General features: G+C 38.6%; 1 protein-coding gene across 9 annotated transcripts in view; it reads right to left on the reverse strand.

Moving 5' to 3' along the window:
- LOC114059011 (bifunctional heparan sulfate N-deacetylase/N-sulfotransferase 3) overlaps positions 1–16,755 on the reverse strand; it is a 113,996-nt gene that overhangs the window by 9,949 nt on the left and 87,292 nt on the right. For all 9 annotated transcript variants that reach the window (XR_003571566.1, XR_003571569.1, XR_003571568.1 and 6 more), the window contains 7 exons: positions 16,481–16,635; positions 14,100–14,285; positions 11,810–11,938; positions 5,081–5,263; positions 3,580–3,676; positions 2,610–2,733; positions 282–456 (listed from right to left, as the gene is read on the reverse strand). Coding sequence is in view for 5 of the 9 variants with exons in the window: in XM_027886969.1 (XP_027742770.1) it covers positions 282–456; positions 2,610–2,733; positions 3,580–3,676; positions 5,081–5,263; positions 11,810–11,938; positions 14,100–14,285; positions 16,481–16,635 (1,049 nt within the window). In the remaining 4 variants the exon portion in view is untranslated. The remainder of the gene's footprint in view (positions 1–281; positions 457–2,609; positions 2,734–3,579; positions 3,677–5,080; positions 5,264–11,809; positions 11,939–14,099; positions 14,286–16,480; positions 16,636–16,755) is intronic.

The following is a 16,755-nucleotide window of genomic DNA, read 5'->3' on the forward strand; positions in this document are numbered from 1 at the left end:
GTATGTGCTGTTTATATAAATTAAATCAAGTAAACACTTTTACATGTTTCTATTATAGGCAGACTTTAGAAAAGGTGGTTTCTGGTATTTCAACCCTTAAAATATTTCCAGGATTAGGAGACATACCTCAGCCCGTGTGTGATCACATATGGTCACTGACTGAGGAATGAAAGCTTGCCCTATCCAAACCCTTTCTTTACATATATACTGAGAGGATACAGAGAGAGCACTCAAGGGGGGAACCCTGGTTTGTGCCTGCCTGTGTTCTTCAAGGTCCGTACCTGGTACCAGGAGTACGCCCGGTCGGATGGGTCGATGAGGATGGTGATGATCTTGGCCTTGGGGATGAGGGAAGCAGCTCTCTTGGGAGCCTCCTCAGAATGGAAATAGTTGGCACTTTTCTCAAAGAGGAAATCAGTGGTGACATTAGAAGGAGTGGGGAAGAAATCCATGTACCTAGGAAAGCAACATCATCCTCAGATTTACTTTAAAAAATCACACAAAGGTTGATAAATCTGTTAAGCATATTTTATTCTAGAATACTCAAAATAACAGCTAACTGCCAAATAGAAGCAAACAGAAGTTCACATTATATTTTTGATCATATTTTAGGTGTAGCTTTCTTCTCACTACATATAACTAGACATTGCAGCTATTTTTTTGTAACTGGATGAAAATGTTACAATATTCATGTATCTTCTTATAATTAGCAAATTCTCACTTTTCAGTCAGAACAAACTGCTGAAGTCAAAAGCAGAAATTGAGTTTTCCAAATTTGCCCTTTTGCTGACATCAATTACAGTGCAAAACTGTAAGAAAAAGATACTATCAGCATTGCTTTCACTCAAAAGAGCCTGCTTATGTGGGGAAGATGCACCGAAATAAATTAAATAAATAAATGCCATTTAAAACAACCTCCCCTGAAGACCACTGATGACAACTTACACCTATACTGCTTTCAAAATGGTAATATTGAGGCCATGAGGGCTGAAAGCAGCTCTTCTGCTTCTGTAGCTAGCCTTGGCCTAAAGGTAAGCCTGGCTAAAGCCTCAGTTAGGGTCAGGGATAAAGCTGTATCTACACAACCCCAAAAGAAATTGAACTGATTGTTATTTGTGATTCTTGCAAGAATCCTAGCCAATTAATGGACTAATGAGGAGAGAGCTTTCATCTAATTACCACTCAGTAAGCTCATTACAAGCCAGCATTAAAATACACAATCAGACTAGAAAGTCTGAGAGATTCGTCCGGCAGACGGAATGCAAACCTAAAATTAAGAAGCTGTACCAATGGATAGTTGTGAGGATGCAAGATTCCAGGGTGAGAACCTGGCAGTGGTGAGAGGGGCACCCAGTGCAGAGGTGGGAGCTGTGGGGAGAACCTGCCAAGAGGATGAGCCTGGTCTATACGGGCTGACCACCGTGAGCTTTATTCACCACCGCTAAGATGAAGGCAGTCTGGCACAGGTGCGGCAGCCAAACTGTATCTGCACCTTAAGGAAGTGGATATGGCAGGAGGAATGAGAGAAGCAGAAAAGTGGTCTTCCAGCAACATGAAGATCCTGATTCTGTGGAAGAACTGGCTTACTGTACTTAGACTGTCTCCATCAGTGTGGAGCTCCTAGGCCTGGCTTGCCTGTCATCTTCACTGACTCCAAAAGTCTCAGCAGCAAGAGGGCAGCATTCCCATTCCCAGTTGTTCATCCAGCACCTCCCAACTGGCAGTAACTGGCTGACTCACCACACTTTCCAGTAAGAATCTGCTCAACAATTACAACTCTGAAAAGCCAGTGACTGCAAACAAATTGGATCTGACGTGTCTGCACTGAGACCACAGAGCAGCGCTCACCCAGGTAATTTTATGGATGAATACGAAGTCAAAGGCAATAAAACTACTTTCCCTTACACTGGGGGTAAAATAAAGAAACAAGACAAAAAATCAATAATCCTTCACTGGTGCTCCCCAGTTACCGCTTTCCATCGTGTAGTGCTTTCCAGTGCAGCCCTTTCTGAGAGCAGGAGAAGTCAAGAGTGACTTTGGTGGAGCTGTGCCTGTGACTCCCCGGTATCCAAAGGGAACACGGCAGCAGGGACATGTGCTTTGTTTTACCATCACTTACTAACCTACAGAGACACGTTCTCCCAAATCCTTGAGTTTTAAAGAACATTCTGAGAGGCTTTCCCTGTTTCCCCCTTTACATGATTACCATTTCTAAATCCTATTTCAAGAAAAAAAAAATAGCCTCTACCTGATTTTTTTTCTTGTAAGAAATAAGATTTACAACAAGAACATAATTTTTGTGTCCATATATCCAATTAACAACCATTACTGTCCCAACTTCAAAGGCATGTGAGAATGAGAAAAATATATTTTGTTACTGTTTTGCATATATTAATATATGGATTTATACAAGAAAGTCTCACAAAAATTAGCGCATTTATGATATTCTGTAGTAAGATCATTCTTCACTTGCATTTCTTTCTCATTTCACTGAAGGTTCTTTCTTATCTCACTCTATATATGCACAGTTACCATTACCAACAGTAACGTCATTTTTGTATTGTTCACAATATATAAACTTGTATATTTATACTAATAACCCATCTTACCAATCAATCCCCCTGTGGTAGTTATTTCTATTAAAGAACTGTACCTCCTCAAAGGTTTTTGGGCTGGGGGAGTTACTAATGATGGAAGGATGCATGATCAGGAACAAATACAAGGCTGTGGTACCTGCAAATAGGACAAAAGTCCAAGATTTAAAAAGAAAATACATACACACACATTTTTTGGGAGGATCATACTCACAGATGGACTAAACCAGCTTTATTCCATTCCATTTCAGTGAGGGGACTCTGATTTATATTACCTAAGATTCTGTGCTTTCTGAGCTTTCAGAATGAAGAGATTTAAAGAACTGTAAACAGTTAACAAAAGAACTGGAATGCCAATGCCTGAAATCTGGTTTTCACACTTAATAATAACTGTGCTTTAAAAATAATTATTGGTTTAAATGAGACTGTCACAAAAAATAATTTAGAACTCTTGCACTCAAGGAGCTATTAGGGACTGGTGAAGATGAAAGCAAGCACATATGCAATTTTCTGATTACAGAGAAGAAAATTAACCATTAAGGTAATTTATAAACTACTGCAATCTTGCAATTCAAACTGTCCATTAGGAACCTCCTGACTTGAAATTAATGCAAAGAAATAACAGGTTTCTATAAACAAGACACTTGTGGGACAGATAAGTACTTTCAATTCAGAATCCAACCCTTGGAAAAATGTCTGTGCTGTCATCTCCTCTTTCCACTTTGACAAGAGTTTGTCTTACTGATGATTTATCAAAGTGTTGCTGATTTTGACATAAAGCCCCCAAAATCTGACACACACCTGAACTCTGCCTTTTATTTACGTTTACTGTCTGTTGTTGTAACTCACGTTATTAAAGCATACTTGGATGATATCTGAAAATTAAAAATTGCTGTTAGATGATCAAGATCTCTACACAGCAATCTGAGTAAAATTATTTCAAGTCACACACAGCCTATCTTGCTGAAATGCAATAAAATCTCACCAGTTTTCTGGGGTCCTACAACCAAGAATTTTGGCAATCGGTCACAGGTTTTTTCCTTAGACCAGATATCTCTGTGCCGTTTGTCATCACAGGGATTCTACAAGAGAGAAGAAAAGTCAGAATGTCACTGCTCATCACACCTGAGAAGGTCCTTAAATTATCTTTATCTATAAATGACCAATTTTTCACCCACATAGAAATATATCAATGACATACAAGTTAGGAAGACTTAAAATTGCTGATGAGTTATCTAATCACTGATTTTTAATTTTACATTACTAGAACAGCTACCACACTATACTGAAAGGGTACATTAATTGTCATTTAAGACTTTCCATACACTTTATAAATATTCTGATTCTCCAGTTCAAATCAGAATATAACATGAATCTTGGTTTTTTTCATTTGCTGCTTTACAACTGAATCAGTTTAGATTTGTTTTGGAAATCCTACTTGCAAACAGTTTCTGACACTGTTGTTTGGCAGCACTGCCCTGAGGTGAAGGGAATTATCTTCATGCACCCTTTCTAGGCTTAAAAATATGTAACTGTACTCAGATTAATGTGCATTATTGACAAAATACACCATATTCAGTATATCTTAGTCACTGTTACTTACAAATGTCTTTTCTAAGTAATTCTAATTTTTCAAGTAATTTGGCTACAGGCTAATTTCCATTTTTAAATTCATTTTATCTTAGTATGAGGCAGAATTCCTGACATTTTCCCCCCTAGTTCAATGTTTTATTCAATAACAGCATGAATTTCAAGATGGATATTAAAGTACAAATTTGCAATCTCAGACTCTGAGTTGGCAATTCAATATCCAAGGCTGGAAAACATTTGAGTAAGCAAGCTGAAATACATTTTTATGTTTGATTTAATAACGTCTGCTCCTCAGAGTACTTCTATCAAGTCACCTCAAGAAGATGATATTTTGGTTACATATTATCACTGCAAGGACCCAGGTACCTTACAGCTTCTTGGAAACTTCTTCCTTGGGTAGTTCTCAGCCTTTTGTATAACTTTCTAATCTTTCTAAATCTATTTCTACGTGGTTAATCAGTTTAGCATTAGGGTATCCATGGTCTTAATGTCTTTTCCTCCTTGTACACTTGGAGAGAAGTTCATTTCTTTAACTACTGGAGTATGTATATACATTTCTCTGTCAAATGCTTCACTGCTGTTAGTTCCAAAAGGAGAGGGGAAATAACACAACATGCACTTTCCTGCCTTTCCTCACATTTTTTTTTAAAAGTACAGTCTCAAATAAAATGAATTAATTTTAATTATACATCCTAATACATATTCATTTCATAGCCTTTTACAAGTGGCAGGTAACACAATCACACACTGAAGCTTCAGTAAGCTGTTTGGAGGAACCAACTGGTAAATCTAAAAATATAAATGCTTTTCTCTACAGGAAACTGAAACGACAAATTTCACAAGAAACGCCATCAAGACCATTTTTCTCTGACCTCTGAATCAGCAAACCTGCCCACCTGCCAGAGAGGGTCCTTCTGCTCAGGGAATAGTTCAAAATACTTGTGAGCCAGCTGAACTGGAGGAAGGGTTTGCAGTTTGAGGTTTGTCCAGGTATGAACAAAGTTGGCCAGGTTGACAAAGGTGTACAAGCCCAGGCGGTCGTTCCCGTAGTTTGACAAATGTGTCATGAAGATGCTGATCTGCAGCAGACAAAACAAAGACAGCACACCTTGAGTCTCTGCATCACTAGATGGCAGTGCAACCCCAGATAATGTAAATCTCATTTGCATTTTGCTCTTATTTGTTGCTGCAGGACTTGGATCACATTCACACAGACCTTCCTACCCTGGCTCTTCATTGAATTACATCCTTCTTCCCAAGTCAACTCGATGCAATCAATGAGGAAAACGCTGGAACAGGTCCCATGAGCTCTGTGAGCACCAGGATATGCAATCCTACCCCGGGGCTGGGCAATACTGACATAATCTTTATGTAAATTTGCTTAATGGAGGATACAGCAAAAACAGTGCTCACGAGTTTAACTAAAGTGGAATACAAATGTAATGCTAAAAATGTGATTTCTGTTTCCTTGGAAGAGCAAAGAAGGAAGAGACCAAGAGGTAGCTGACCTCTACTGCTGTGTATTTAAATCTCCTTGCTCCAGCTGTAAATTCTACAGGATAAAGAACTCATCTCTTCTCCAAAGCCACTCTGCAAGCACTGGGCTGACAGACAAATCATACACAGAAACAGCAAAAAAACCCTGTGAAACCTGACTGAGTACAACCAAATAATTTTGCATAAAATACTCCCAAATAAAACAAATGCCCAAGTTTTAAGGCTGCTGGTATTTTACTCTCCCCAAAAGTGAAACCGGTGCTCAGAGACACCCTCCTCGCTGCATCCTGTGATCCAACTGCACTTCCACACTCCCAAGGGAAGCAATGCTTCCAAGGAGCTTTCTCATAGGAAGGGTGTTTGGATGCACCTGAACTGTGCTGATGGGCAGAGCAGGAATACAGGGATGGTCTCTCATGGGCTCAAGACTGAAACCTCTGTTTTGCACAACAATTCATTTGCCAAGGTAACTGTTCACTGCTGAAACAGTGTACTTACTGTTCCTACACTGAAATCTGCAACCCTCACCTCTCTACCACCGAGTTCTTTTTTGAAGTTCTTTTTTAAAATAGAACTCTCCCAAGATAAACTCTCCAGACTGATTTCCACTAAAAAATTAGAAACATGACTCGTTTTCTAAATAAATCTGCTAATGCCATGAATGAGCAATTTCTATTTAAAGTAAGACCCGATGTAAGCCACTTTAAAAAAAGAAAGGCTTATCACGGTCATAATTCTGAAATTAGTTCAGGAACTGAAGTTAATCTTTTATAAAGGAATTCCAGCCTTCAATTTAAAAAAAAAAAAAAAAAAAGAAGAAAAGAATGAAAAACTGGAATGTACTGCTGACAGGACTGAGATTGAAAACCCCTCCCCTTTAGGCAACCAAATGTATAACCTTTTCAAGTTTCCTTTTTTATTTCTGTTCTGAAAGCAGGAACAGACCAGCCACAGGACAACGTTGCTCTCAACAAAGGTACAATCAGCAGGTTTCCACAAGAAAGGTTAACTTGTTTTCTTGACAGCCTCTTTCTTTCCTACACCTGGGCTGACCTCTGGCATTTTTAATGTCAATTCACCTCCTGGCAGCTCCTCACCTGCCAACAGCTACAGCACTGCCATGAAAGAAAAAGCAAGGGCAGTTGAAAAGATTGCTAGTTTGGGGAAAATATGTATTATTTTTTTCCCCTGAAGAGAATATCACTGTAATTTAAAGAATGTCAGAGTGCAGGCTGAAAAACTGATTGGACATATCATCATAAATAATTTCCAGCATACAAAACTGTGCCAGTGAAAGGGAAAAATACATCAGAGACCTTAGCTCCCATTTTACAGGGGGGTTTTTAATGTCAAAAACTTTATGGTTAATTATTTATAATAAAGACGATCAAATGCTGGTTTAAAACTTGAATGACTGACTCTTGTAAAGAAGTCCATACATCATGTAACCAAATACATGATCTAATACGTGACTTCACATTAAAGAAAAGGTCTCCTTTACTTCTGTGTGGCATCAAAACCACCCCAGATGAGCCGAGATGGATGGTGTGTCACCACCCACCTCCCTGTGCAGGTGGGGCTGTTTCACACCAAGACAACACATAATGGATATTTTTTTTTTTGCCTTCCACCCTGAGTTATGATGCTTTGTTTTGCTCCATCACACCACATCCTGATTCATTCAAACAGGCTCTAACTAAGGAGAGTGATTACTCTTTCTCTGCAACTAATAGCACATTACACTGCTAAGATTTATTCTCTTAGAACCAGTGATCAAGAGATTTAAAAGGAATCCTTCGTGGGCACCTCACAAGGCCAGACCTAGTAAATAACACTATTTGTTCAATACTGCTGCACCTCTGGGAAATGCTGTAAACTACAAGCAGAGCTTCACATATTTCTTTATTCCTTCTTCAAAAGGGAAGCAGCTCTGAATGGATTTATATTTACTCTAACAAGCATTTTAACCTCCCTTTCAGATAAAAAGAGCTCATTTGGTTTTATTATTTCCAGCACTCTTCTCAAGTAATTTCTTTCAGGGCATCTCAGCATTTTCTTTCTCTCAGTGCAGGAGGATCACCATTTTTTGCTGTTCCTCATACACAAACTATCATCTTGGTTGCACTTCAGTGCACAGTCTCCACAGGATTTAATATCTTTCACAAGGGAACTGAAATGGAATGCAGACAACTTTTAAAATGATGGCTTGGGACTAAATCTGGCCTCTAGGCAGCAGCTCCTTCCCTGCTCTCACACATTTTCAAATCAGAGCAGTCAAGGTGTTTTCCTCTACTCTGCTTTCCCTTTCCAGCTTGTCTCCAGAATTTCTGCACTCCTTCCCCATCAGGGAAAGAGAGGGAGGTCTGAGACTTTCAGGATACTGATGATGTTAAACAGATCAATTATTCTCGCATTTTAAATCTGTGACTAGAAAAATCTGTATAAGAAAAACTTGGTAATAAACATTTATTACATACTGGGCGTACATTTCATTTTTTTTTTAAACCATATATAGATTTATTGCAGGCAATTCCAACTTGAATAAATTCGTATTATTAAATCACATTATCATCAAGGTACTTTTGTCACGGGCACTGTGTCACCCTCCAATCTGTGCACCAACATGAAAAGGCAGCACTGAGGCCTCTCAACTCAATGAAGTCATGCACAACATTCCAAAATGAAGTTATGACTGACAATTAATTATGTAGGCTCAGCTAGGCACTAGGAGCAGATGCATTACCGATTTAGTATATTGCTGAGAGTTTAGCTGCTGAGCAAATGTTTACAGGCCACAAGAGTATGTGTAACTCTCAGAACACCTATAATCCAATTAATCTGGCATTGTGCACACTCTGTTTGCAGTTCTGATATTGTTTCCAAGTTTCTCAGAACATTTTGTTTCAGGTATTCAGAGTAACAGCTGGATTTGCTCCATCAGACTGACACACTGATAGAATAAACCACTTGTATAGAAGGCTTTCCACCTGATTATTTTAAGGATCACAGAAGGGCCAAGTTTCTTACTGCCCACAACTTTGATGCATCTCCTGTACACTGTTACAAGGAATCACCTCTAATGAGACAGCTAATCCTGCCCGTTCCACAGCCTTTCCATATATGCCTGTTCATTTAGGACTTTGTGGGGTTTTTTTTGATTTCTATTCCACCCACAAAATACCAGACTCTGTCTGGCTTTTATGGGCTGGTTTTGAAGAACAGGTAGGAAGGATGCAGATGAAACTGATGCCTTTCTCACTCAAGCTTGTCAAACTGAACCATCTTTCCTGCTTCTCACACTCAGTACAATTAAATATGAGGTTGTGCCAAGCAGGACAGACAGAAAGGAAAGATTTGAGTCTGAATGCCTTTGGTTTTGTTTTTCCCTCTGTAGTGCCAAAGCCTGGGTATTCATTTCTTTCAGGGTCACATTAAGATACAGCAGGTTCTGCTGATGCTCACACAAATCCTCTCATTTTTAGTGCTAAAGGAGATAATTTCTCCCTTGCTGCAAGTCAATTAGCTTAATAACAGCTCTACTCACTGCAACTGGGGAGAGGTAAAAATTAGAAGAAAATAATACTTAGAACTGAGCGCAGACAAAGATTACAATTATTTTAAGATCAATCAGACAAAGGGCTCAAAGCATTAACAGTCTTCCCTCTCGATCAGCACCGCAGTAACCATGGGGAGAACACACAGCTGGCTACACATTACTTTCATTGTTGGGCTGTCAACCAATTCAAGGCTTTCACCAAATTCCACAGGGCATTTTCCCTCTACTTTCCACCTGCAGACACACCGTACTTTGGCAGGTAGTGCATGGGAGTGCATGTAATGCAATTACTGTAATCTTCTATGTTTGTTTTTCTTAGGAGGAGAAAAAGTACAGAAATTTTTCATGAACTGTTGGTTCCCCTTAAACATTCATCTTGTAAGATAGCAGAGCTCCCAATCTGTACCTTCCATAGTTCAAAGGGTATTTTAGGACTGGGTTATCAGAACTACTGAGAGAGCCTTGGTCAGTATTGATAAAGAGATTCACTAGCCCACCTGAGAAGAAATGACGTGGTTGATGGCAGGGTCTATACCCACCTCATCCTTATACAAAGCTCAAAATCTAATGGCTCACTTCCTTCACCAGTTACAAGACATACCTAGGAAACTGGTACAACTTCATTTTAAGAGACACTGAACAGAAATTTGTTTTTCTAATCCAAGAATTTCACTGAATACTGCACATAGAGACAGACCAATCTGAAGTCACTGAAGATTCTAACAAGCCTAGCTGGAAAAATACTTGGTAAAATGTTTTAAAGTCAATACAGTGCTAGGAAAAATAGTAACAACGTGAGATAATAAAACAAAGACATAGGTCTTTCTGACTGGGTGAGATACTCATCACCACACACTTGTACCATGCGTGTTTTCCTTGTGGCTTTGTTACAGAATTCCCTGGCTAAATCAGTCTGTAAGTCTATCAACCTCCCTGTAGGTCAATTTTTCAACTGATAACATGGGGGGAAATACAGTCAGTATACTAATAATACAGGGCTGCTGAAACTTGCTATTTTTTATTCCTGTAAAACATTTGGTGGAAGATCCTGACAGCATGATCTTGCCTAAGGGCCGCTGCAGTCAGCAGGATCCTGAGGAGAGACGCACAAAACACAAAATATACTGTGGGTTTCTGTGGTTTATTCTGCAGATCTGGAACACTACAAGGAAGCAGAGCCTTCTCTTGTGAAAAACTACCAAACCACAGAGAAATTTTGGGCTTTGCTCTTGGGGGCACTTCTTTCAGTGCAGGGTACTCATTGAAGTCTCAGCTGGGATTTACACCTCAAAAACTACGTTCACTTAAGATCAGTCATCCAAAAAAAACAATGAAGGGATTTGTTGAGATTTACATTGAATTCACAGCCATTTTTCGAAAGTCTCATTGTTCAGAATATTGGTTAGCTGACACTGTAATGGTTCCTGGGTTAGTGTTTCCTATTCTTTTTCTATCAGTGAAAAATAACATTTAGAAAATGCCTCATATGGGAATTTTTGCATCCTCTGAAAAGCTTGGTGTTTCCACATGAAGAAATCCCAGCAATTTTAGTGGGAATACAGGAAAGTTTGTGAAGTTTAAAATGCCCCTTCATAATTAGACAGACTCCTAAAGCTACTGTGTTTTCATTTTAATGTCTAAATCTTTGCCCAACTCTGACTTGCAAATTACAATATAAATGCATGCAATACATAAAACCAACAAAGATGCAAACCCTAACCTTCAAAATTATTACATTCCAGGCTAATGCTGAGAACTTCAGAAACTATTTATAAGCAGGAATTTAAAACCAGATGCATCACCTGTACAAGGGCATGCCCTAAAAGGATTTCAACAACTGGTCCTGGGTAGGTTTTGGCCTAATATTCATTTACAGCTATATTTAGAAAATAATTTATTTAACTTCTATTTTTTAGCCAGTATCGTATTGGGGATATCACAATTTTCAGAACCGGGTGTTCACGCAGTTTATACAGCAATGCAGGACTCAAAGACCTAACTGTAATATATAAAAAGGCATTACTGTACTCAACATTCAAGCATGTCAGGCAGGGACAATCCAAGTTGATTTATACCAAAATATCATGAGTGTTTCACCTCTTACCTTGTCCTCCCCTCTGCTCTCTTAATTCTTTTACTTTCAAAAGCTTATGCCTCAAGCACCCCTATTAAATTCTGCTGTTTCCCTGCCGTTGTAAAATAGTTGTTGGCTGTGCTTCAATATGGAATATATTTTGTCCAGACTCAAAATGCTGTTACTGTGCCTTCCTCTCAATCTCCTTTGCTAAGCCCAGTAACTTTCAGTCCAAATCCATAAACTGCCAAAGCATTGTTATGGTCCCAATACCCTCCCCATCCAAGGAATTTTCCAGGTCTCAGCTCCATTGATAAGGAGGTTGGAACCGGATGATCTTTAAGGTCCCTTCCAAACCATTCTGTGATTCTATGCCTGAAATGATACGTATCATCAAAGTAAGGACTGGGACTCCTGCCATCCTCTAGAAGGGAGACCACAAGTGTGTTTTCCTTTCATTAATTTTGTTCAAACATTTCAAAATGACACTGTACTTACTGGATTGAGGACCACTGTGAAGAACAACTCTCCTCCTTGAATACTTTTGTCTAGTTCCTTTGGACCTCCAGGATACTCTTTATAGAAAATGGTGTGGGTGAACAAGCCACAAGTTTGCCTAGGAAGCACCTGAATTTATTTTAAAAAAAATAATTTAAAAGAAGATTCAAGAGTTTATACTTTAAATGACATAATAAATGCCGGGTAAGTAACACATAACTGATAATTGCTGGGTAGATCTGGCATCTCAACTTTGTCAGAAGTCAATACGAATCTAGTTGAATTATTAACACTGAAATCATAACATCCAAAAATTCATCATATTTACTTTGTCTGTAATGCCTCATCCTACAACCAAGTATTTGAAGTGTAATCATCAGTGAGTTCTAAAATTTTAAAATATTTTGAAACATAATCTGAAATATTATCAGTCTATACTGTATTAATCAGTACCACTTTTATTTGAGTGATGGCTTTGTTGTAAATTTACATTGGAATTTGAAAGTCAAATTGGTTTTCTTCTTTGGCCCAGGCATCAGCAGCAATAATAATTTTACACTAATACATGGGGAATTTTGCCAATAATTCTCACATCGTAAGAAAATTTTCCTTCTCATTTACCTGTGCTGGTTTTGGAAGACCAGTTGCAACACAAAATACTACAAAAAAAGTTATTTTAAAAAACATTCAAAGAACAAATCTTTCAAATGGGAAGAACTAATAAATGCAGTCAAGTTTTCCAGCAGAAATTTAAAATATTTTTTATCGACTTGAGGAAATAATTTGCTGGAGAGTATTTGAGTTATGTCTATCCCTTACAGAAAACCAAGAGCTGAGTATGGATGTTCATGTGAAATTCTTACACTGGGATTATTATTGACTTTGAAAGTGTACAAGTGCCTTATTTGACACAGGCTGTGGTTTTATTTCCCGCATTTCATTTCTCAATATTATTTTTTTTTGTAATGTAAAGGATACTGTGACCACAGAGTGCAAATTCTGCGTTGTCAAAAAATGCATGGAATTTCTACATCTTCTCTAAACTTCCATATGTTTTTAACAAACCTTTGGATTGCACTGATGAAATATGAGCACAATTCTTCGCAGAGGCAGGGAATGAAGCTGTACTGGCTGGGAGGTGCTCTGGCAAATCTTACACACCGGTTTTATTACTGAATGTATTCATTACTATAAGCCTGCAGATGTAAAAAATTAATGCACTTGCCCTGGAGAGCTGAAAGCTTGAGACTCCCAAAACAGGTGGTTTTATACGACTGTTCTCGGGAACAGATTTTGGCCGCAGTGTCCTTGTACTAAATCTCATTATGTGAGATTCAAATGACATCTTTTTACAAAAATTCATGAAAGAGATTTTTGGAGGTTGTGAGTCAATCCATCTTCCCCAAATGCTTCATGCTCCCTGAGCACATGCACAACCATTGTTTTACATACAGGGATTGCTTTGAGGAGAACAAAAACTATAGCTCGGACCTGTACAGTGTCAAATTTGTTCCTGGACTTCTGGAGATCATTTTGATTTGTTTCACCCAAAAATAGATCAAAACTTTAAAATATTACAGTTTAGCTAAGCAAAGTGGTATCCATGGCAACTTTAGAACAATGCCAGAATTCTGTTCTAAGGGGCAATACTGTGGCAAGGCAGCTGACCCTCCGAAACCTCTTGTTGCAGCCAGAGGTATAACACAGCACACCCCCCAGATCTTGCCTGTTCACCACTCTTCCCACATGCTCCAAAAGGAAGTTACTCCAGAACATGTCACCAAGAATTTGAAAAGCTGTTTAGAAACACTTCTGAGATAATAATGACAGGATGTGAATCTGAAATAGCCTCCGCCCCAGTGACCAGATGGCAGCAGCACAACGCCTTCCGTGTCAGTTGTGTACAACCCCTTCCTTTGGCAAAGGGGGCTGTGAATGATGTAATGCTGAAAAACCTGAGAGAAACCTAACCCATCCTATTCTGTTGAACCATGCCAAGCTGATTTTTAACTTGAGATCTCTGAACCAGCATTAACAGTAGGACTAGAGGAGCGAACAGCCTGTAAACTGTTGACAGCGGGGCGCCTGGATGCCACCTTCATCGGCAGTAACATCATCAGCAACAGACTCATTTTAATTAACAAGGCACTGTCAAATATATTTTGCTACTTATGCAGAGCAATATGTGCTTCTCACAATGTGAACTTTCAGGATACTGTGCTTTTCCACTTAAAAATAAATTGTTCATAACACGGCAGAGTACGGCGTGAACATCATCAATACAACTCACCATGATGTTTTTGTGGATGAAGCCACGTCTGTACCTTGCAGGCTTCAGATGGGGGTATTCTTCTGTGCTGGTAACTCTTATATTCCAGACCTTTTTCCAGGCATCATAAAGCTGAACGTGTACTGGATACACTCCAGAATGGTGCGGAGCCACTGCATAGCCCAAGTCAGTTGGAATACCGTGTTCCTAAAACATAACAGAACAAGGGCTGCTTTCAAAAACTGAAGGAACTTGACGTTTTGGTATTTCTCAGATCCTTTGTTTAATGAGAGATCAAGAACAGGTCTGCAATGCAAACAGGAGTAATATCAAAGTATGCTGATCTGGAAGGGAGATGGAAGGCAGAGAATTCAGAGAGAAAATGGCACGTATTCAACACAACAGGTAGTACCTGGCAGTTCCAACTACTAGAGTGTGATTTCCACTGCATGTCCCTTCACAACTACTCGGATGAGGAGCTGAATTTCACTCACTGCCTGTACCCTCTAGTCCACTCAAAACATAAAACCCTATTCAAAACCCAGATTAACCATTTCAGTGTCATTTTAAAAAAGGATAAAAGATAAGCACTTGTAACATTGCACAGGCAGATGTCGTGGAGTAAATCCTTTTGTAGTACATTTCCTGTTTTTGCAGACTCCTGTCATTTCTCTTGTTTACGTACTGACCTTACTGCTACTACCTTCTTTCATATTTAATGTATTTCCTTTCAGGTTACTTTTCAAAGGAACAGGGGATAACAGATCTTTCTTTGACAGTCTGATTAGCAGAGTGCACAGGCCATAAGACGTCATTGTGTTGTCATGATTTAGGAAGGCTGCCCTTGCACTGCCTTTGAATTCTGGTTTCGAGTGTTTTTTATATTGGCTGCATTTATATGGTCATTTTTTGTAGTCACACTTTGTGTGCAGAGAGTTGGTTGATACTTGGACCTCTTCCTTTGAATAAACTAGTTGCAAAGGAATATGAAAAAACTCTGAGTCTTATCTCAAAGAAAAATGGGTGCATATTAAGAGCGTTGAAAATAGTGAAGAATATGGAAATTCATGGAGTTATGTAAAGCCAGGGTTGAATATGCATTATTCTAATAACATCCTTTAATGCTTACATTCTGTAGACTAATCCCAGAGGATGTCTTAGGTCACACCAGAACCACAAGAACTCATTTCCAGTGGACCTTGGAACAGCACACAGAATCGTATTAGAAGGGGAAATCTGGGCACAGGATTTTTACATTTTCCTGATTCTAACCTCTACTGGAATGCTTTCTTCAGAGGAAACATTCAAATTGAGCTGGCCTGTACTCAGTACAACTACAATTTTCAGTAAACCTGGTAAAATCTTGAAAGAAAGGCTGTATCTTACTTAAAAGCAAAGTTTTCAAACACAAACACCAACTGCTTGGTATTCAGGTCTATGCTGTCCTCCCACACTCACTGCCACATGGCCATAAGTGCACTCTCCTTTGTTCTGGCATTTCAAATTCCCCTGCACTTCCCAGGAACAAAGTCTTTACCTGCCAACTAAAGAGCCACCAGTGCATTTTGAAAAGGAAGAAGTAAAATTAGGATGCTGGATAAAGAGATGGAATGCAGCAAATAAGTGATGTTTGCTGGGCTATTCTGATGTAAGACATTTTAAGGTCTTTACATCAGACCACTTCTTCAGATAAATAACATCTACTATGTTTGGCATTTTGGTTTTGTTTTGCTGCATGAAAGCATCTGTAGCCTGTTTCTCTGGTATCCTCAGACCGAAAATCTAGTTTTAATTTTTCTTATATTCCCTCTTTTATTCAGAATTTGGCTGCGAGTAAATAATGAGTAAAGGCAATGCTTTACAAAACAAGTTTATGTAATGCTGATCCAAAGGGAATATATAAGATGTTATTAGGTATCATTGCAGAAAATCATCTTTGAAAATGTGGCACGTGTAACCAATCCTAACATGCAGTGGTTTCATAAAGTCATTTGACATGTTTTGATGGAACATTTATTCTTTCAGAAAATTGGATTTTTTTTTTCCTAATCTAAACAATGGGTTATTTGGATAAAATTTTCTATACAAAAATACTGAAATAGAGTATCATTTTTCTATATTGACTTTCTAAGATGGGAACATTTTAATTCTTCATTCTGAAAGAATTTTTCTGTAATTTTTTTCAGAAAGCCAAATCAAACTTTAATTGAGAAGGAAATACAAACAGTTGAGAAACAGAATTTTCACAGAAGAGTGATTGCAAAAAGCACTTTATCAAAACTTCCTTTTTCCCCAATTCACTGAGACTAAACCAAATTCTACAGGGATTGGTTTTCTAACAAAGTAAGAATAATGGTTTCTGAGGATCTAAATTAAATAAAAAATGCAAAATTTTAACTCACTAAGGCAAATTTTTTGTTGAGGATCATCTGCTCCACCAGCGAGGACTCGTTGTGGAAGAGGTGGGGCTGCATGTGACTCCACATGTGGGGAAACCACCAGAACTCATCCACAGATCTCAGCAGCAGGTCATCACCTTCATCCTCCTCCTCAGTCCCTGCAAAAGGAAAAGAAAAAAATAGCTCTGAAGTAAAGCCTCTACTTGTATTATAATCTTACACATGTTTGAAAATATAAGACTGGTATTAACATCACAAAATGTGTCCATTTTAAAGTA

Source organism: Empidonax traillii, unplaced genomic scaffold (assembly GCF_003031625.1).
Source record: "Empidonax traillii isolate 1590-97213 ecotype Southwest subspecies unplaced genomic scaffold, ASM303162v1 scaffold199:size790550, whole genome shotgun sequence".
In the NCBI taxonomy this organism is placed as follows: Eukaryota; Metazoa; Chordata; class Aves; order Passeriformes; family Tyrannidae; genus Empidonax; species Empidonax traillii.